At 41.7% G+C, this 20,711-nt stretch overlaps 5 protein-coding genes across 5 annotated transcripts; 2 read left to right on the top strand and 3 right to left on the bottom strand.

Moving 5' to 3' along the window:
* Window positions 1–204: 204 nt before the first annotated feature.
* PCYB_111910 (hypothetical protein) lies at window positions 205–3,308 on the bottom strand (the record flags this gene model as incomplete). The annotated part of the gene is made up of 12 exons (XM_004223069.1): window positions 205–293; window positions 553–601; window positions 732–778; window positions 1,021–1,148; window positions 1,361–1,422; window positions 1,559–1,679; window positions 1,920–2,095; window positions 2,220–2,314; window positions 2,420–2,534; window positions 2,791–2,955; window positions 3,074–3,169; window positions 3,210–3,308. 12 exons carry the CDS (start codon window positions 3,306–3,308, stop codon window positions 205–207), a joined length of 1,242 nt encoding a protein of 413 aa, XP_004223117.1.
* A 1,081-nt stretch (window positions 3,309–4,389) lies between these two features.
* Window positions 4,390–4,791, bottom strand: PCYB_111900 (hypothetical protein; the record flags this gene model as incomplete). Its single annotated transcript, XM_004223068.1, has 2 exons — window positions 4,390–4,650; window positions 4,732–4,791. 2 exons carry the CDS (start codon window positions 4,789–4,791, stop codon window positions 4,390–4,392), a joined length of 321 nt encoding a protein of 106 aa, XP_004223116.1.
* A 1,807-nt stretch (window positions 4,792–6,598) lies between these two features.
* PCYB_111890 (cytochrome c oxidase subunit 2a) lies at window positions 6,599–7,764 on the top strand (the record flags this gene model as incomplete). The annotated part of the gene is made up of 2 exons (XM_004223067.1): window positions 6,599–7,215; window positions 7,713–7,764. The coding sequence occupies 2 exons, from the start codon at window positions 6,599–6,601 to the stop codon at window positions 7,762–7,764; spliced, it is 669 nt and encodes a 222-aa protein (XP_004223115.1).
* Window positions 7,765–9,487: 1,723 nt separating this feature from the next.
* PCYB_111880 (hypothetical protein) lies at window positions 9,488–17,635 on the top strand (the record flags this gene model as incomplete). The annotated part of the gene is made up of 2 exons (XM_004223066.1): window positions 9,488–9,503; window positions 9,831–17,635. 2 exons carry the CDS (start codon window positions 9,488–9,490, stop codon window positions 17,633–17,635), a joined length of 7,821 nt encoding a protein of 2,606 aa, XP_004223114.1.
* A 1,439-nt stretch (window positions 17,636–19,074) lies between these two features.
* Window positions 19,075–19,908, bottom strand: PCYB_111870 (proliferating cell nuclear antigen; the record flags this gene model as incomplete). The annotated part of the gene is made up of 1 exon (XM_004223065.1): window positions 19,075–19,908. Exon 1 carries the CDS (start codon window positions 19,897–19,899, stop codon window positions 19,075–19,077), a length of 825 nt encoding a protein of 274 aa, XP_004223113.1. The 5' UTR covers window positions 19,900–19,908.
* Between the last annotated feature and the right edge of the window lie 803 nt (window positions 19,909–20,711).

Below are 20,711 nucleotides of genomic sequence, written 5' to 3'. Positions count from 1 at the left end.
AAGAAAGAAAGGAAGAAAGAAAAAAAAAAGAAAGAAAGATAAACGTGCATTTGTGGACACATCCTTGGCACATGCCTAGACAAATGCCCACTTTAAGCGACATAGGGGTGCACGAAATGGTGGTATGCCAAAATGGGAAGACATGGAAGGATTGGGAGAGTCCCCCCGGAATGGCCAATTATTGGGATGCTCTCGCCAAAATGCTCACAGGGTGAAGTCTATGCATAGCTCATTATTTAGCTGGCAGCCTTCCTGTAACTTCATTTTCTCTTCGAACTTTTCGGAAAAATTGCCTAAACGAGGAAGGGGTCGTTTTGCCTCACTATTATGTGGTGTGTGGATTAAAAAGGGCTCCCCTTTTTTATTTACAAAATTTGGGGGTGGGAGATAAATTCCCTTCATTAAAACTGTGCATATTATCCCAGACTGATCATGAATCGAGGTACTGCATCATGTAATCAACATAAGAGGCGCCATACACACGGTGTGTCACACGCAGAATGCACTTTCGAATGTGCGTCCACATGGTTGGCGCATGCACTCGTAACTTACTCGGCCAGATGTACGAGCATTTGGTGTTTACAGGAATGACACCCATTATCTGTGTGGTTCACCAGGGAAGGGGAAGCATGTAACTTAATGCGCGCACAAACATGGGTGGAAGTAAATGCCCCAATTAACTCGTCTTGGGGCGATGGAGACAGTGCGCCATTTTTTTTTCAAATGCCTACCTTCCAGCATTCTCCTATTAGCTCGGAGCAGAAATAGCCGGCGTCATCTGCGGCGGGGGGGGGGGCAAAAAAGGGGAAAAAAAAAAATGTGTGAACATAAGCACAGGCAAAAGCATAGGAAAAAGCACAGGAAAAAGCATCGGAAAAAGCACAGGCAAAAGAAAAGGCAAAAATATAAACCCATCGAAAGGTACAAAATGCGCCGTGCTGAAGGGATAGACCAATTCGTACAGATAGCGAAAAAAAAATATGTTTGGACTACGGCGCTATATGCACAAATAGGACGCACCAGTTTTGGGGGCCAGAAAATTAATTATCTTGAGGTTATATTTTTTCCCTATGGTGTTTTTAAGAAAATGTAGCAACTTTTTAAGATTTTTTTCAGAGTTGTCCCAGGTCAGGCGTCTCAGAGCAATTCTGCAAAGTAAAAATTCGCAGGTGAGTGTGTGTGTGTGTGAGAGTGCGCGTGCATGTGTGTGAGTGCGCGTGCATATGTGTTAGTGAGTGCGTGCTCCTTTGAGCGTCCATTTGCATGTAAAGGCACAGGTAAATGCACGCGTCTTATGGTTTGCCCCTTTTGGAAATAACCGCCTTGTGCACATTAGTTGATACGGGTGAAATAAACCAACCTGGTGTAGGCCTCGTTCCAGCGGTTCTTTCTAAAAAGCTCCCAGGGAGTTAGGATGATTCCCTAGTTAGGGTGCACAGATTGAACGAAGGTGAAAGTGCAGTATGTTGTGCCTAAATCGTGGTTGTATATTTGGGTAGCCTCTGACACTCGTGTAGTTACCCACGTAGATCTACACAATACATGTAAATGTCGTTACCATGTTGGATAAGGCCTCCAGGAGGAATATGCCATTTTTATCATTCCTGAGAATCATGCCGATGTGATCATACTCGCCCCTCGTTATGATCCTCTGCAGCTTCGCAGAAGCCACGTTTGACCTGTTCGTTCGAAAAAAAAAGGAAGGGTGAAAGGAAGGAAGGGTGTAAGGAAGAAAGAAGGTGATGCACACCAGCTGAGTCTGTGGTTTAATTAAAATTTTGCGCAAAATGGGGTGGATAAAAGCGCACGAAAGCGATCAACTGTGCGCTTCGCTTCTCCGCTTCGTTGCTTCTCCGCTACGTTGCTTCTCCGCTTCGTAGCTTCTTCTCCCTTTCGCCGCCTTCCCCCCAAATGATCACCTGAATAAGACTATGTCGCCCGTGTCCGCAATCGACTCAAATACATCAACCGATATTCTGTCGATTTTCCAAAAGTTACTTTCCGAAAAAATAAAATTCGGTTGACTTATAATTTTATTGCTCGTCATGGAACTGTTTAGCAAGTTGTACCACTCGTATATTTCCGCGTCTTCACCCTGTGGGGAAAATGGCGTTACCGGCGTTGTAGATGAAAAGGGGCGCATATATACATGTAGATCTCCGCAGAGTGGGATCCCTTCTTTTGTTGATTAGCTATTCCTTTTTTGTACTCAAGCATACCCTTAAATAAAAGCTGAGACCTGTGTTCCTGGGGGTTAAAATTAGGAGCGACTCCTTTTTGCTGTCGTTCTTGTATATCCTCGATTCGATGCAATCTGTGAGCGCAAAAAAAAAAAAAAAAAAAAAATGTAGGTGGGGTGTAAAATCGGTTAGGTGGATGTACAGACGTACATTCATGCGTGCATGCTATTATATAACACGTTGCGAGTGTGACTTTATCTTTTCAGGAGGTTCCTCCCTCGCATGCTCGCTTTCTCTAGCGTTACACAGAAAGCAGTCTTCGCCACTTCGTTTCCGTTTTATCCCATGTTCGTACTGTACAGTTGGGGGGAAAAAGAAAATAAACAGGAACATGGTTAAGGCAGCATGTGTGCGTGAGGTTTTTTCCTCATTTGTGGTGAATCGGTGCAACCACATTGGTCCATTTTGTGAGTAACTCTTCGACTATCTCCCCTGCATGCAATTTTTCCTTTCTTCATTTCTTCACATTTCACACCCTTATTTAAGGCGCAAAGTGAGCGATACGTGCATACGTTTAGGAGCACACACGGAAGAAGTATTTCTCGTTTACGTTAATGTCCATGTGGATCAGTTCTAGATCGAGGACTCCCGACGGCCTCAAGCTTTCTTTGCTTTTGAAGTAATATAATTTTTTGTTTTTCAGAAGGAACCATCTTTTGGAGTATCCGAACCAGGAATTTGAACACCTTTTTTCTAGGTAGCCTTCTTTGTGGTACTGCGGGGGGGGAAGTGGTCGGTCAGAGGTGGTCGGTCAGAGGTGGTCGGTCAGTTATGCGCAACGTACGCAAGTAGGCACACCCATCGGTACGTTCGTGTGTGCCCGCTTCCATTACCGGCGAGAAATTGTGGCAGGTCGAGCAGAAGACAAAGTCGTCCGAAAAGTCAAGATATTCCTGCACACGGAGGCAAATTTTTAATTTTATGTGAAACTGGGGAATAGTCATAACAGGGAGGAAAAAAAAAAAAAACCTTCCATGAATAATTAAGGACCCCGCACAACTGAATCACCTGCTTATTTTCATCATTTTGCATGACGTGGTTGCATCCATCTTTCGCCGCTGTTTCCATGAATTGCTCAATGTTCCACGTGGTAGACAAAAATGCGAGGGGGGCGTAATATTCATGAGAAGTCAGCCAGCTTGGCAATTCCTAATTCGCAATTTGTTATTGGCAAAATGGTAACGTGAAAGGGGGAAAACATTCCTTTGCATTTCTGTATTTTTACAAAAAGACAGAAAAGTAGGGGGGGAAAAAAAAAAAATAAAATAAATAAATAAAAAGGACGTTATTTTTCGCTCCCCCTGCGCATCCGCTTAAAGAGCCACGCGTTGGTTCACTCGGAAATGTTGACGCAAATTTTCCGTTTTTAAAAATGTCGGCATTTCCAACTGAGTCAATTTTGAAAAGGTGTATAACTGGGGTGAACTCCAAGTTGTGCACGATAAGATAACGGTTTATCAAATTGTTGTGTATCAATTAAGGGGAATTTTTCGAGGGGAAAAAAAATTCTCCGCCGCTAGCAAAAAAATCAAGTGCAGGAAAGTCTGCAATTGGAGGGAAAATAAAATTGCGCCTGTTCCATAACACGTTGCATGTTGTAAACTCAGAGAAGATACGTATGCGTATGTGTGTATTCATAACAACGCGGAGTGGTCACTACCCTGTGTTGGCAACTTCCTCCCATTCCCCATGTGTGTGCAAACGCTTTGCGTGAATTGTGCGCGCTTCAAGTTAGCCGAAAAATGTTGCTAAATGGTGTAAACTGGTGTTAAATGTTAAATGCCGCTTTAAAAAGGAAGGGGAAACACGATAAGACGAAAAGGTAATGAAACAAAAAAAAAAAAAAAAAAAAAAGGTAATTTTTTTTTATTACACGTTAAAAGGGTTTAACAGCATAACTACGGCGCGTTGGGCGATGCTGTAAAATGGAACACGCGCATAGGGTTCGAGGTGGATCTGCAAAGGTTTTGGCAGGTACATTTTTCTGCAGGGGAAAATCTTCACACGCTCATGCATACGTATGCACGCAGCTATAAAGGAACGTCTTCCCCCCTAATGTGATGTTTGCTAAGGTGACACAAACGAAGGAGCTATCAAACAAAAAGGTGTATTAAAAAAAAAAAAAAAAAGGATTACAAAAGGTGGTGTTTTAACTATTCTCCTCATTATATTTCTCCAGCCAGTTCATTTGAATATTTTCGAGAGCGCCTTCATTACACCTGCCGCTTAACTTCTTTTTGTTTTTCTTCACAACGGTATCCATTACCATGTTTTCTAACTCCTCAAATCGCAACGTTAATGGGTCTACATGCTTGTATTCCTCCAAAAGTAGGTCTGCTATGTCGTCTGCATTTTCCCAATCTAGCGTTACGTCAATGTTATCATAAGTGAAGTGTCTCTTGCAAATAAACTTTGACGAGTTATAGGAAAAGGTGCTAGCGCTGACACTGCCGTGAGTCAGGGTTGGACATTTAGACCAGCAGGGTTTTACGAGACAGCTGCATTTTGTTATGGCCAGGCAGGAAAGCTTTTTCATATTGGCAGCTGTCATTTTTGCCTTCGACATGAGTAAGCACGTGCAAAAAAATACGTTCGGTCTGTTTAAAGAAGGCGATTTTGTGAAGGTGGCTATTCGGCAGGGGAAGCACAACCCAACTGTCGTAAAAGCAGTGCCAACTGAGATAAGGGGGCACGAAAAATTATTTCGAGGGCGTGCTGCTACGTGATGTTAGTAACGATGGTAGCATTAGTGAGTGTGCATGTGTTCATTTTTTTTTTTTTTTTTTTTTTTCCTTTGTCCTTACAATGTGTTTTTCGAGTTCTCCCAGTTCGAAACTTCCTTTGCGTGCCCCCTTTTAATTTTAACTTTGGCCTTAGCTTCCGATCGCGGTTTGGCCAGCTTATCTCACTAATTACATTTCCGCAAATCGGACCATCGGGGGGCTCACAAAATGAATGGCCACTTGGAGGTTGCCCTCGCAGGGTTAGCTACACATTTACGCTAAGTGGACGAGCAGCCCACATACCCCCTTGCTGGACCCGCACACAATGAATATATTTCTCCTCACTGTTCACAAAATTGCAAAGTTATGCAGAGGGGGGAGGGTGAAAAGGGCGCAACGACAACGTGTTCTATTTGGCCCTCAGTTTGGCCCTCAGTTTGGCCCTCAGTTTGGCCCTCAGTTTGGCCCTCAGTTTGGCCCTCAGTTTGGCCCTCAGTTTGGCCCTCAGTTTGGCCCTCAGTTTGGCCCTCAGTTTAGCCCTCAATTTTGTGACATTTCGGGTGGGCTCCCCCCCAAATGAAGATTAATTCTCCCAACGGGAAAGGCAAGCGCGAGGGGAGATAATCATACACTGTGCGATAGCTCAGAGGGGAAAAAACGCAGGGGAATATAGCTATGCTGTTTGCTGATACTTCGTTTGTTCCCTGCGCGCATGGGAGTGTACACACGCATTACGTGCGTATGCATTGTAATGCCGCTCTACATTTAAGTTGCCTCGAAATGTTAAAGCTGCTTGGAGCTGCTAAATTAATTGCTCGTTTGTAAAGTACGTGTTAGCGTTTGTTCTCCGCAAGAAACAAAATGAGGGAAAAAATAGCCTAGTCGTTGTGTGGCTGCGTCATTAAAACGACGCTTCCACTTTTGCGCTTAAAATGAAACGCACATATATGAGAAGGCGACCCAAACATTACATAATTTAATGTTTTTTTTTTTTTTTTACTTTTTTTTTCTTTTTTTTTTCTTTTCTTTTTTTTTTCTTTTTTTTATTTAATTTTATTTTATTATTTTATTTTTTATTTTTTTCCTAATCACATACGTACAAGCAGGAGAATGCGCAAAACATGTACTGAAAAAATATTGGGAAAAGGTGTAAGGAAAAAAAAAATAATTGCAAGTGTATATTTCGAAAAATTTGAACAGTAAGATTCATTTTAAAAAAGTAGCATTTCGTTATGCGATGAGTAACTTAGGAATATAAAACGAATAAGTTAAGAAAATTAGCGAAGGGGGGTTAGCAAATAATTAGGTAAATGGGTAAGCGCGCAAGTGCTCACTTCATTGTACATATGAACATATGCTTTGCGCAAAACTGCGTACATTTTTAGTAGCACAAGGGGCAACCCTTCAACTCGTGTGAAAGGATACTTCGCTTTTGCGATCGCATAAAGATGCTATTCTTGTTTCGTTTTTTTATTTGGACCACTCCGCATCGCGCTTAAAAAGGAATTAAAAATACTGGGAAGGCCCCATTTTTTTTGTGTAAAAAATATTGTTCCTACGTCGTAATTTTGTATAAGCGGCCACGTATAAGCGGCGACGTACAAGCATTTAGTGTTTGCTCCTGCTTTTTTTAAAATGTTCAAGTTAAATTACAAGTTATGTAAAGGATTAAGAAATGTATACCACTTCACAGGTACACAGAAATCTAGCCATATAAAACCCCAGTTCGTGGGAATCCTTCCGTTCAGAAGTAAAGAATTCGCAACAGGGAAAAAAAATGCAGCCAGTAACAAAGCGAACGAGGTTAAGGACCATGGACACGACCATGAAGGGCACGCCAAGGGATTGTACCATCATGTAGAGCACCATCATGGAAATCCTCGAGACCATCTAGATCAAGACGGAGTAAGGAAACCAGAATATGATTTTGACAGCTTTCACTGGGACGATTACTGGTTACACACACCAAAACAAAACATAGTAATTGTGAATGGGCAAAAAATGATTAAGGGAGAAGAAACGAAGCCGATGGAGTACTTATTTAATGTTAGCCAAAAGAATATTCCTTTTTGGTCCAGAACAAGATTAAATGTGTGGGGAAACTACAATATGGTTTTAAAAGTTGAATTTCTGTTTTTCTGGATCCCAACGCTTATCATTTTTAGCATTGCGATTCCGTGTTTCACCATGTTGTACATGTTGGATGAGATTGTTCACACAACCATGACAGTGAAGGTTATAGGGCGACAATGGTACGAACAAAGAGCACATGAAACACGAAATGTGTAAAAAGGGGAGTGTCTTACGTGAGCAAGTACTGTGGCTTGCGATATTTTGTGCTATGACCTTGCGTTGTTATTACGGCACATGCGATTTATTCAGGCGGATACGGTGCATGATGATGAATCGCCTTGTGTTGTTCTGTTTTGTTCCCTTTTCTTCGGTTCTTTTTGCTTTGCCTATGTGTGCACGCCCACTGTTTATTTCCCCTCTTCGTACGAGCGGTGTCCATTTCGAGCGATGCCCTTCCCCGCAAGCAGACACGGACGCACACACAGATGCGCATACAGAACGAAGCATGTCGCATTTGTTTTCATCCGTGTGTGCTTAACCCTACATGTGTGTGCGGGCATATGCGCGTACGCGTAAACGTACATACACACCCACCGCTGCACGTGTGTACTCCCATGTACATTTATTCCCTCAAATGGTCCATTTTTACAACATTTTCTTTCATTTTTTTTTTAAGGTATTGGATTTATGAAGTAGAATCACCCCCGGAAGAGGACGATGATGAATAAGGCAACACCATTTTTTTACTTTTTTTTTTTTATAAATTGCAAAATAGTTGGTATTACGCGTACAGAAATGGATTAAGTGTAAAAGCTTACATTTTACGTTCTACTGAACTAGTTTAAATGAATTAAATTTATGACAGTTGTTGTACTTTGCCCACGCGTGCGGACAGTACACATACGTACACGCGGCACATTGCATGTTTTATGCATTTTATATTTTCCAGCTTATATGTTACGTACGGTGTAGTGCGCACATTCTTTATATGTTGCATGTACGCAGCATTTTACCTCATTACGTTGTGTTCATTTTTTTTTGTCTGACCAGCCATTTTTCGTTACAGCACCATTTCCAGTTGCACAACATTACAGTAAAATTTCCCCAGATGAACTTTATTTTTTAATAAAAAAATGGAAACAAAATATGCAAAAAAATTAATTTTTGAGTGGCTAGCCGTTTCTGTCAATTTTGTTTTCCCATTTGGGCGTTTCCACATTTGGACGTTTCCACATTTGGACGTTTTCACTTTTTTAGAATTTCCTTCCGCGCGAAACAAATTGACTCGTCTATTCCTGACGCTAAATGTAGCAATAAACTTAATCGTTTACGCAAAAAATGAAATCGCGGCAGGGATTTTTTTTTTTTTATTGTCTTATGTGTGTAAAAATGTGTTTCGGCTCGGATAATTCTAAAAAAAAAAAAAAAAAAAAAATTTTTTTTCAAAAATTGCATGTACATATACAGGTAAAATTAGATAACAAATATGCACAATTAAATATGGGCGCGAGAATTACAGCCATTTTTATGAGGATAATTTGAAAAAAAAAAAAAAAAAAAAAGACCTTTTGTTCATACGTCATTGGGATGAAAATGCACACCAAAAAAAAAAAAAAAAAAAAATAAATAAATAAATAAACAAAACAGTTTAGCAATTATTTGACTTTAATCTGACCATTTTTTTTTTTTTTTTTTTTGCATTTCTTTGTGAATTGTTTTCCCCAACTGCGTTTTTTTACCCTTTTTGTTTGTTTGCCTTTTTTGTTTGTTTTGCCTTTTTTGTTTGTTTTGCCTTTTTCGTGTTTTTTTCCTTTTTCTTTTTTCGCCTTGATACATATGCATGCATTTATTCTTTATTTTACTTATGGTTTTTTTCTGGTTTCCCGGCAAACCATACTGTTTTAACTGGTGTTATATTTTTTCCTTACATGCACATGGGTGTGTACAAAGGCGTACACATATGTTTATGTGTGTATACAGGCGTGTACGTACGCACATACGTAGGCACACTACGCAGGGCATAAAGGGCTAACTTGCTAGTAGCCGCATTTACGCACAAGTTTTACCCACGATTTTTTTTTTTTTCGTTTTCCCCCTGTATGTCCCTTCAGTCATGTTAAAACATAAGGACTAACCTGTTGCATGGGCAATAGTATTTTTAATGCCAGCGCGTTGCTCTTGTTTTAAGAATGATTATTATTTATTGCAACTACTTCTCTGTACGTTGAAATTTAAACGCAAAACTGGAATAAACATCAGCACTTTTTTCGTCCCCATTTAAGGACCCTTTCGAGAGCACAGCTCCAAGCCAAACCTGAGCTGCCGAAATATATGCACATTCATCGTAGAATCATTTAAACGCACGCACACATTCGCGCATTCGAGTGTGTCCAGCCCTAGTATAGACACACGCAAACAGACAATTTTGATTTACACGTTATATTATCGGAAATGGCGAGAACACAAGGTAAGAGGAAGAAACTCAAGTTTCTTTTTTTTAAAGAAACGTACACTTGGGTATACATTCCCCCCATGAGCGGAATGTCCTTCTGTACATTATCGCGAAATGTGTGTGTTCCATTGTTCTTCTTCCTACCGTCTTTTATGTACTAACCCTCTTGTGCAAAATTTTTTAGTACCCTTTTCGCGTAACAAATATGACTGTGAAAAAATATACACACATTGAAGTGCCGCTGAGGGTGGGGTTCCCATGCGAGTGCCTCACACAAATGAGAATGTTATCAAGTTAAATACTTCTCTCATTGTACATGTTAATTCTTTCCCTTTTTTTTAGTGAGAAGGGGGTGTGACCCCGGGGTAAGTACCGCCGTGTCTTCCATAGTGCAGCACCAAAACTTTAAACGTATGTTAATGTTTGGGTTGAGATCGCTATCCGACTTTTGTAACTCCACATCAAAAACGTACAAAGAAAACGCATTTGACGCGTTGGAAAGAGGTGCCGTGGAGTCCATAAAGAACGCAGTAATTAATTACAAGGATGATGATGATATTCTTTTTTGCTCAAGTAGAGTACTCTTTGCTATGTCGGATTATTGCTGCTCCGAGAAAGACACAGATGCATTACAAAAGTTAATTACAGATGGTGGTGTGAACGCCGTAGTAGAAATTATCAAAACGGTTCCCTCAGATCAGGATACATTAAAAAATTGTATGTTATTTATTCAGAATATGAATGATTCAAATGTTCAAATAGAGGGAGGAGATCTCGGTGTTGCTTTACTAAATGTGTTTACGTCAAGCTCTTATAATGTCAAATTGGGGAATGTAATCGTGTCAGCATTGTCTGTTGTGGCTAAGTCTGCTTCGGGTTCACAGATCTTAAATGCAGAGGGAGCACATCATAAATTAATAGATCACTGTCTAACATTGCAGGCGATAAATGATGATACGGCTGAAATTGTTGAGGGGGTATTTGACGCTATTAAAAATTTGTCTTCAAACGGTTATGTAGTTCCGACTATAATTGAAAAATCCGTTGTCATTTTGGACAAATTTAAGTCGTACCCAAGAATTGTTTCCAAAGGAAGTGATGCTATGAAATGTGCTGTCGGTCCAGAACAACTAACTAACTGTCTGAACATTTTAAAAAGATCAGAGCAGGGATCAAAGGAGCAGGACTCTGCACTAGAGTTACTGAGTTCTCTTTCGTATATCTCTTCCATAACAGATAAGGTAGTAGAATCTGGAGGAATCCCAGTGCTTGTAGAATTAATCAATAGTGGATTACAACAGTATGAAAGTAATCCTGAGAAAATTTCCAGATTAGTAGCTGGGGCATCTAGAATGTTGGGAAGGATTTCAAATAATCCCCCTCATGCTGCCATAGTATATGAGTATGGAGGCATTGCAACGCTTTGCACCGCGTTATCCTACTTTCCCAATGACGTCGATTGCGCAAGTGCTGTTTGTAATGCGCTAATTCCGTTCGTGTCTCGATCTAACTATGTGAAAGAAGTAAATAGCTACTCATTGTTCGCGTCTTTATTCCCAATATTGTACGCATCTTTGGATTCCATTGAGTTAGCCAAAGCGAGTATGTCCTGCATAGCCTCTGCTTCGATGATTAACGAGTTCCACGAACAAATGGTAAACAATCAAGCAATCGAAATTTTGTCTACTTGTATCCAGTACCATTTGAACGAAACGAAATACCTCTTAAATTGTTTTACGGCCTACTTCAGATTATCAGAATATATAACGACGGTGGAACCTATTAATCAGTACGGAGGGGTGACAGGAATTGCCAATGCATTGTCAACTGTGAGCAATGACAGCACTATAGCAGAAATTGGTCTAAAACTGATAAATAAGATGTTGACCGCTTCGGACGCCTTGAACTATTTGAGTAATAAAGAGGTAGTCGATTCAGTGTTGACTGTTATGCTGGAAAATGAAACGAACGAAGTGATAATTCAAGAGGGGACCAAAATTATGGAGAAGTTAGCCACTGAAAGTGACTGTCAAAGGCATATATCCAATTTGGAGTCGATTATAAATTTGGCTCAGTCAAACCCGGAAGCTGCGTACAAAACGTTGGCAGCAATTTCTGGATTGTCTCGAATCCAGTCTTTAAAAAGTATACTAGAATCCAAGGGAGCTGACAGTTCGATATATAACGGCATGAAAGTATGGATTGAATCCCCTCGGTTTAATGAACAACCGAAGTTAATCAAAGCAGCGCTGAAGACAATCAAGATATTGAAACTGAATGCGGCAGCTACAATTCACGAGGTAATAGGGTCCATAGTTGATGTGATGTGCATTTCTCAAGTAAAGAGACTTGCGGAGATTGAAGAACCAGACGACAACATTTTGATTACAGCCGCGGAGTGTATAAACCATTTAACCGAAATTAACAAAATAAATAACAAAGAGATTGTAGAATCCAGTTTAGATAGCATATTCAAGTTGATGAAGAAGTATTCAGAGTCTCGCTTGACTCAGACGAATCTACTTGCAGCGATAGATAACATACTCCTCAGTAGCAATGTAATTGGCGCGGATGTGTTGGTTAACAAGGGTTATGTGAAGCAGATTGTTAACTATATCCACAAGGTGCCCATGTACTTGGATGTACAGATAATTGGATTTAGCGTGTTGGGAAATATTGTAAAAATTAGCCCAGAATCGATCGACTCGATAAAGAAGGCCAACACGTTGGTTACACTTCAGAACTCGTTGCGGACGCATGCAAAGAGTGCTAAGCTGAAGACGACGTGTGCCCCTTTGTTGGCAATGCTAATGCCGTTAGACTCTCTAACGAAAGAAATTGAGGATATTCTAAAACTGTGCAATGAAGCTATGAGCGAAAAGGACCTGATCAAACTGCATGAGTATTTGACTTCTCTGAACGAGTTGTTACTAACCGCAGAAGCGAGTAAGATATCTTCTCGTTGCAACGTAGGGGAGCATCTTCACAATATGGTTCAGTGGTTGAAGGACAATCCGACTATTTACAAATCGACGGAAAAGAAGGACTACAGCATTTTAGGACGAAGTTTGTATGACGCGACGATATCAGAAATTGGACATGCCTGCACGAACATATCTCAGACAAGAATTGGATTAGTGCATTTGACGAAAAGCGATATGACTTCCGCACTCATAGAAGGATACAACCTTTTGGAGTTACCAGGAAACGACTGCACGGAAGAGGCTGTTTCGAATTTATTGGAGTCTCTAAGTTTGCTCCTGAAGCATGACATTACCAATGCAGACATAGGATTTAACAAAGGCTTGGTTAAGAAGCTGTGTGCAGGAATTAACTACTTTTCCGAATCGGACACTGTTATTAAGAGCACGTTTGGATGTTTAGCTTGCATGTGTACGGGAGAAAAGCGCGTCAACCAATTAATTAAGCATCCGGAATATGACAAGCTCATAGCGCTGATTGTAGACCTGATAGGCAACTCGGAGAAGTATAAGAACTCTCGGGGAAATTCTATAAAGGCTTTGTACGAGCTTCTAAAAACGGAGGATGATCAGATAATAACAAATATAGCTAGCATGACTCCAATTGTGGACAATCTGTTTAAGATTATGGGAGAGTACCAAGCAGATTTGCCCATCGTTCAGGACAGTGCGAAATGTTTGGCCATTATAGCAGACCATATAAATATTGAAGAGAAGATGAAGATAGACCAATATTCAGCGATAAAGATATTGCTAGAAACTTTGGGCAAAAATAAGAATGACGAAATGACGGCCCAGGACATACTCACCGTTTTGATCAAGCTGTGTAATAGTAATGACAAGATGAAGCTGAGAGAATTGGGTGCGGTGGATGTCATTTCGGACGTTACGATGATACACAGTGAGAATGAGGAAATCTCCAAATTGGGAGGAGTTTTATTTTCCTACATGGGAGCCGATGAACAGGTAAAGAAATTGATGAAATTGATATTGAATGTTAAATCTAGTGACAGCGATTCGGTGCAGAAAATAGACAACCTGAGCAGTAAGTTAGAGATGTTTTTGAGGGCCCCTCTGGAAAATCCTTCGGATGCGTTGGAGTACACGGAGGCAACATTGCAACAGCTGAATGGGTATTTGACTTCACAGTTGGATAATGCGTCTCTGCAGGCGAACATTGCATTGGTCACGAAACGGTTGGTAGATCGTGTGAAGTATGATCATGAGGACCAGCTGGGAGCTTGGGCGGTTGCTTCTTCAGGGGTGTTAAATCAGTACACGGACATGATTGCGAACAAGGTTGGGTTAGCCAACTGTAAATTTGTGTCTCCTGTGTATAGTGTCCTAGCAGGATGTGTGTTGAATCCGTACACGAAGCAGCTGGTGCTGGATAAGTTGGCCCCGATACTGGACAATACGTACGAAATTTTGGAGGAGTACAAAAACAAGCCATACGCCGTGCAGGGCATATATGAGTTGCTCGAACAGGTGACAAAGGATGAGGAGGGTGCCAAGTTGTTGTACATGAAATGGAATGGTTCCATGGGGAACTTAGTAGATCAAACGCTATCCATCATGAATTTGAACAGAGCGAACGATTGTGTATTCGTTCCTGGTATCAAATTATTGGGTGCCATTGCAGAAACGTCTAGCGCTTCTGGGTATGTAAATGATATGGACAATGCACGCATCTTAGAATCCTGCGGAATGTTGCTAAATTTGGGTTCTAGCAAAGACAGGACAGTGGAATTTATCAATTTTGTAGACACCATGGTAGTGTCGAGCTTGTTAGATGAAAAGGTAGCCTCGGAAACGTTGAAGAAAATTAGTTCCTTAGTATCGGAGGAAAATCTGTCCAATTATACAGAGCAAGGTCGCGTGGAAATTATCAAAGCGTATGCCAACTTGTTGAAGGACGCTGCATCTACTGGATTATTTACGCACATTCGGCAGACAGACAAGACGGAGGCCTTGAACAATTTAGCTAAGCTGATGGAATATGAGCCATGTGAAGAAGTGAATGTAGCCGTTTTGGAAGCACTGAGTGAGATAGCCACATGTGACTCGTCCACCTCGTTGAAGATAATAACTTCTGCATTGCCATCCATTGTCCAGAGCAACCATGAGAATTTAGTAAATGATAACGCGACGGCAGAAAGTTTTGTTCAGACGTTGGAAAAATTGGTCGTAAAGGAAGGAATAGGGCGCCAAATCGCGAACAATGATGAAATGTACAAATTGTTGGAAGAGTTGGAGGTCAGTCTAGACGGGAAGAAGAAGGAGTTAGGAGAAGAATACGTGGATAATATAAAAATGAGAATCTGCAGTGTGCGTAATGCCATAAATGACGATATGCCAAAGGAAAAGACGTGTAAGGATATATACGACATGTTGACAGAGTACAAGCTGAAATCGATGGAGATTAACGTTCTGCTTGACGCGTCGTTGGAAGATGATATGAATTATGTACTGGAAAGATTGAAGGTGTATAATAAGGACAACCTTTTACCCACCACCGAAGCTGGAACGGACAATTCGTACGGTTACATGTCAATAGAAATATTGTGTGAGAATAGCGATAATTTGAAAGAGCTAGTGAAGAAAGGATTTCACACGAGTGCTTTTCATTCCTTGATCAAACAAGCTAATGAAAACGTGAAGCATTATTCGTGTCGTGCTTTATGCGCTTTTACGAAGAACCCAATTGGGCTGCAGCATGTAGTTAAGGATATAAAGGAGTATGCAAATGTGATTAGTAAATCGGTTGGCGATCTCTGTATGGAGAAAACTATTGAGAAGGAGGATAAGGAAGACTTCCTCATCAATCGTGTTTTGCTAATAGATAGGACAGCGCATAACAGAAATGTGTATGATAGAACGAATGCGGTTAACCATTTGATAGAAATATGGAACCAGTATGATAATGGGGATTACTCCGTTTCGTTGCTTCGTCATGTATTCCGAGCTATGAGAAAAATTGTGTCCGATGCGCATGTGGAAATGTTACTAAAAGCAGATGTGTTGGTACGGCTGACCGCCATTATTAACAATGTCGAGACGGACAAGATTATATACCCAGATGTGCTTTTCCTGATAGGAAGTTTATCCGTGGTGAAAGAAATAAAAACGCAGATTGGAGAAATCAAGGGAATAGATGCATGCGTGAATTTACTGCTTCGATCGTTGAATGTGGAGAAAATGGAGCCCACCATTACCAACTGCTGTTTGGCGCTAGCCAACATGTGCATAGACCACAAGGCGAATTCGAATATCTTCTGTGCACTGAAAGGTCCCGACTTGAATGTAAGAATATTGAGAGAGTATCGCTCCAATTTTGACGTAACGAATGGTGCCTCCGTTTTGTTATGCAACATTTTGTTCAGAAACGAAGATATGAAGAAGACCTACGGATCGAATGGCGCTCCGGCTGAGTTGGTTCAATGTTTAAGAAGCTATGATGGAAGTGATAACAAAAACGCAGTGCGATGTATTGAGAGTTTGTTCAAGTCCATTTCGAACTTGTCCTTATATACGGCAAACGTGAAATATTTCCTAGACGCACAGATCGAAATTTCGTACCAGTCCTGGTTGAACAAGCTCAATGAGTCTTTCCCAGATGCGGAGTTGGAAACGGGTTTGCGTACCTTATCCAATTTGGTTATGGAAAATGAAGAGAGGAATATGAGGAATTTTGGGGTAACCTTAATTCCTGTGTTGAATGTTCTGAAACAGAATAGAGAAAACACTAAGGTTATATTTTTTCTGCTGGACATTTTGTGCTCTCTATGTAGGCTCCATGAGAATGCCAAAATGTTTTCCGAAAATGGGGGCATAGATGCAACCATAAATGTGATACAGTTATACGATTATGATATCAGTTTGTTGACGTTGGCTATTCATTTGTTGAGCAATCAATGCAAAATTGAGTCTAGCTTACCGTTGTTGGTGAAATCTGACGCGTTTGGTATTTTAATTAGTTGCATTGAAGCTGACACGGAAGAATTTGAGATTACTGAATTGGTGGTATCCTCTCTGAGATGTATGAGGCGTTTAATCCAGTCGGAGGAATTGGCCTATGAGTTCTGCAACAGCGGTGGTGTGCCTTCTATAGCAAATTTGATATGCAAATCGGTTAAGAAATCCATCGTCATGTTGGAAGCGTTGCGTGTGCTTCTTTGCATTCTTTACTATACGCAAAATGTGGAAGGTGTTACGAATGAATACCCAGAGGAGGAAGAAGAGTTGTATAATGCCAAGTTGGGTGGATGGTACAATATCAGTATGGATAAAGAAATGATCGATACGATTATCCAGTCTGTGTTGACTTGTGCAAATGATCAGAACCATCAGAAGCAGCTTAGGTTACAGAAGGTGTCCTTAGGATTGTTAGCCTACTTTGCATACCATAGGTTGGGAATTATATCGATGACTGCATCTGGTTTTGATAGCTTGACGAGGGAAATGTTAAGTAATTTTGGAGGGGACGCTGTAATCATGCAGCTGTTATCCATATGTATCGATAACATCGCGATGTACTCTGCTGAAGTGTACGACATGACTGTGTCTAGGGATATTATAAAAGGGTTCAAGGCGTCCGTTTCTAAGATGAGTAACAAAAAGGAGGACAAGCAGATCGTGCAGAAAGTTGAGATGACTGTGGAAGCAATGAACTCTGCGGAGGATCCTCTGGATGCATTCAAGGACACGCTCTTAATTTTTGATTTCAGCTTATCCGAGTTTGACAAAGATCCATATGTCAATGGGGTCCATGATTTACCCTCCAACATAAGGGATGCATTACGTAAGGGAGGACTGAGCAAAATATATCACAACAGCGATAAGAGGAAGCCATTCAAGTGGAAGGCGAGTCAAGACCTCAGTACCTTAGAATGGACCATTGGGGAAGACACGGAGCACATATTTAAAATTTCCGTGGTGCGTATTAAGAACATATCTAAGGGGTTAGCGCACCCGTTGCTAAAGGCGAGTAACAAGAGGGAGCCCAGGAAGGTCAATGCGAAGGTGACGTTGTGTATCTTCGGTCCGCCCACGGAGGACTTCCCCGAAGGGCTAGAGTTGCCCATTAAGACCAAGACGCAGAAGGAGCGCGACGCCTTCGTGGACTTGCTGGTGCTGTGGCGTGACGCGGCTAGCTACAACTATTAGGCGCCCCCGGGGAGGGCGGGCCCCATCCGCATCCGCAGCGCAGCCGCAGCAGGATGAGGAAGTGACTGCCTGTTCCACTGCGACTGCCTTTGCCTTTGCCACTGTGACTGCCTTTGCCACTGCTACTCCTCCTTTTCTGCGTTCTCCGCGGCGGTGGCGCGATTGAGCGGGGTGACGAAATGGTGTACACCTCCCATGGCAGCAGTGGCACGATTGGGTCGAAGAAAGAAAAAAAAAAAAAAAGGAAAAAAAAAAGGAAAAAAAAAAGAAAAAAAAAAAAAGAAAAAAAAAGAAGAAAAAAACGACGTATAAACCCCCCAGGGGTTTTGTGCCATTTTTTTCGCATAAAAATAACTAAACGGATAACTTCCCGTGCGATGCGCCCTTCTTAACAAATCAGATATGCATTCAAGTGCGGACCATTTGGTGCGGACAATTTGGTGTGGACCATTTGGTGTGGACCATTTGGTGAGGACCATTTGGTGAGGACCATTTGGTGAGGACCATTTGGTGAGGACCATTTGGTGAGGACCATTTGGTGAGGACCATTTGGTGAGGACCATTTGGTGAGGACCATTTGGTGAGGACCATTTGGTACGGACCATTTGAAAAGTTAAGACGTGGCCCAATTCTTTCGGTCAATGATGGGGAGTGGCCTGGCCCCCCCTGCGTGGGATATGATGCCTCACGTGACAAAAAGGCGTACACGCCTGGTCTTTGGTCTCTTGCCTGTGATCTCTTGCCTCTTGCCCCTCGTCCCTATTGCCCATCTTGCCGAATATTATTTTAACAATTCGAATGAGACAGTTTTTGCAGCCGGGTGGAAGGGGGAGAAATATTCTCGCACTGTGTGAGCCAGCTGGGGCTAACCAGTAAGCAAACCAACATACGCATCAATGTACGTACCAATTGACTTACACTTGGCGCGTTTCCCCCTTTTTGGAAATTGCCCTTACGACTTGCGCGCGCTGAATTTATGCAGATGTAATCTGGCCACACATTGCCAAAGGGTAAAAAAATAAAAAAAAATAAAAAAAATAAAAAAAAAAGGGGGTCATACTGGTTAGGGCTTAAAATGGTGTAATTGGGAATCGAGTCCGCGTTTCTTATTCCGCTGTGCGTGCCCGTTGGGGTCGTTAAAAACAGGTGATTTGGCAGTACACATAAGTCGTATGTATTGCCAGAGGTTCATGTGCAGACGGCGTGTGTACGTACGAGTGTGTACGTTCGAGTGTATACGCACAGTGCAATGGGTGATGTAGTACCTACCTATGGGATGCATCTAGTGTTGAAAAAGGGGGAGGGGTGCAGCAAGGGGTCGTGCAGCCGTGGACACACTGAAGAAGGCGTTGACATACTGAAGAACGCCGTGGACACACTGAAGAACGCCGCGTAAATGCCGCGCGAACGGAGCGCAGGGGCACGAAGAGGAGGGGCGGTTACTCCTTGTTATCCATTTCGTCGTCCATTTTAGGCGCCAAGAAAAATTTTACAAAGCCAACCTTCAGAGTGTCTGCGTCCGGGGAGGTGTCTTTTATTTCGTACTTAAACTCGATGGGTCTACTGTCACTTAACCCAAGGGTAACTACATCGGAGAGGATAGTGGACTTGGAAAACAAATTTAAGTATTTTATAGCAAAGGATTGCTTAATTTTTTTTCTAGATTTGATGGTAACACCGACATCATCTTCACTTGTTGATTCCCTTGGCTTTAACGCCACCTCTGCATCCCCGACTAAACCTTTTGTCGTAAATTTGATAATATTTGAGTCTATTTCGATAAATACCGTGTCGGAAAATTCGGATAGATTCCTAAAAATGTTAGTTAATTCTTTGCTACTCAATTCTACCTCTGCATCAAACCCTTCTTCGCAGTCTGGGATGTTCAGAGAGTCCAATTCTATGGACATTAATTTGAGAGAAAAATTTGTTACTTTATCTTCTTTATTATTTTCAAAAACGAAGTTGAGATTATCTTCATCATCTTTGCTTGATATGACTACTGACTCATTGGCTCCACATAACTTAAAGACTTTATTTAGTGATGCGATATTGACCCCCAACACTCTTTCACGATCACATCTGTAGTGAGAAAAACCTGAGTCTAGCAAGTGAAGACTGACTAACGATACATGGTTCCCATCCAATGCTTGTAATTTTAATCCACTTTCGTCCGCATCCACATTTGCATCATTTACCAAATCTTTGATGCATTCAAATAGCTTCTTCAAAATGGATGCGTTGTTTAGCTTGGCCTCTAACATTTTGTCGACCTGCCGGAGGGGGGGGAGAAATTGCCGCACGTGTAAGGGTTATCAGGTGTGGGGGCTGTGTGGGCCGTGTGTCTGCCTGTGTCGCCTGTGCCTGCCTATGCCTGCCTATGCCTGCCCGTGTCTGCGTGTGGGAAGTGCCGCCGCGTGGTCAGCCGGGGGCCTTCCCTAACTATTTTCCGTTAACTGCGCGTGCCTGTGTATCCACATCTGCAGTGGAAGGGATAGCTCCTCGCGCACCTTCGTACACATATGTGCGACGCCCTGCGTTTCGTATGTGTCGTACCTGTTATGAAATCTTCAGGGGAAAAAACAAAATTACGGAGCGCTGTCCGTTATGCACTGGCTGCTACAAGAGGCCTGTTATATGAGCGCTTCGCTTTCCCCGTCAATCTCCTTTTTTTTCGGCACCCGGGTGTGTACTTCCCTTCGTCACTCAAGAAAAACAGGGCTTCCTTATTAACTCCTTAAGGTACACCTCAATTGGCTTCCTTCGCAATATGTGTGCACAAGTACATACCACAAATGAGCATATGAGCATACGAACATACGAACATACGCACATACGAACATATGTATATATATTTATGTACGAATGGCAATTCCCTTTAAACGTTACGTGCGCTCTTATGAAGATGCCGAATTACGCTTGTATACCCTATGTCACAAAAAAAACGAAAAGGTACATATGTATGCTAAGAGGCATATAAAATGAAAACGCGGGGCTTCTTGCGAAGTCGAAAGTGTAAAGAAATTGGGCAAAAAAGGAAAAAAAAAAATTAGCGAAAAAATGAACCCCGCGAGTG

This window comes from Plasmodium cynomolgi, chromosome 11, assembly GCF_000321355.1.
Source record: "Plasmodium cynomolgi strain B DNA, chromosome 11, whole genome shotgun sequence".
Lineage (NCBI taxonomy): Eukaryota > Apicomplexa > Aconoidasida > Haemosporida > Plasmodiidae > Plasmodium > Plasmodium cynomolgi.
This window is presented reverse-complemented; position numbering and strand designations above follow the sequence as displayed.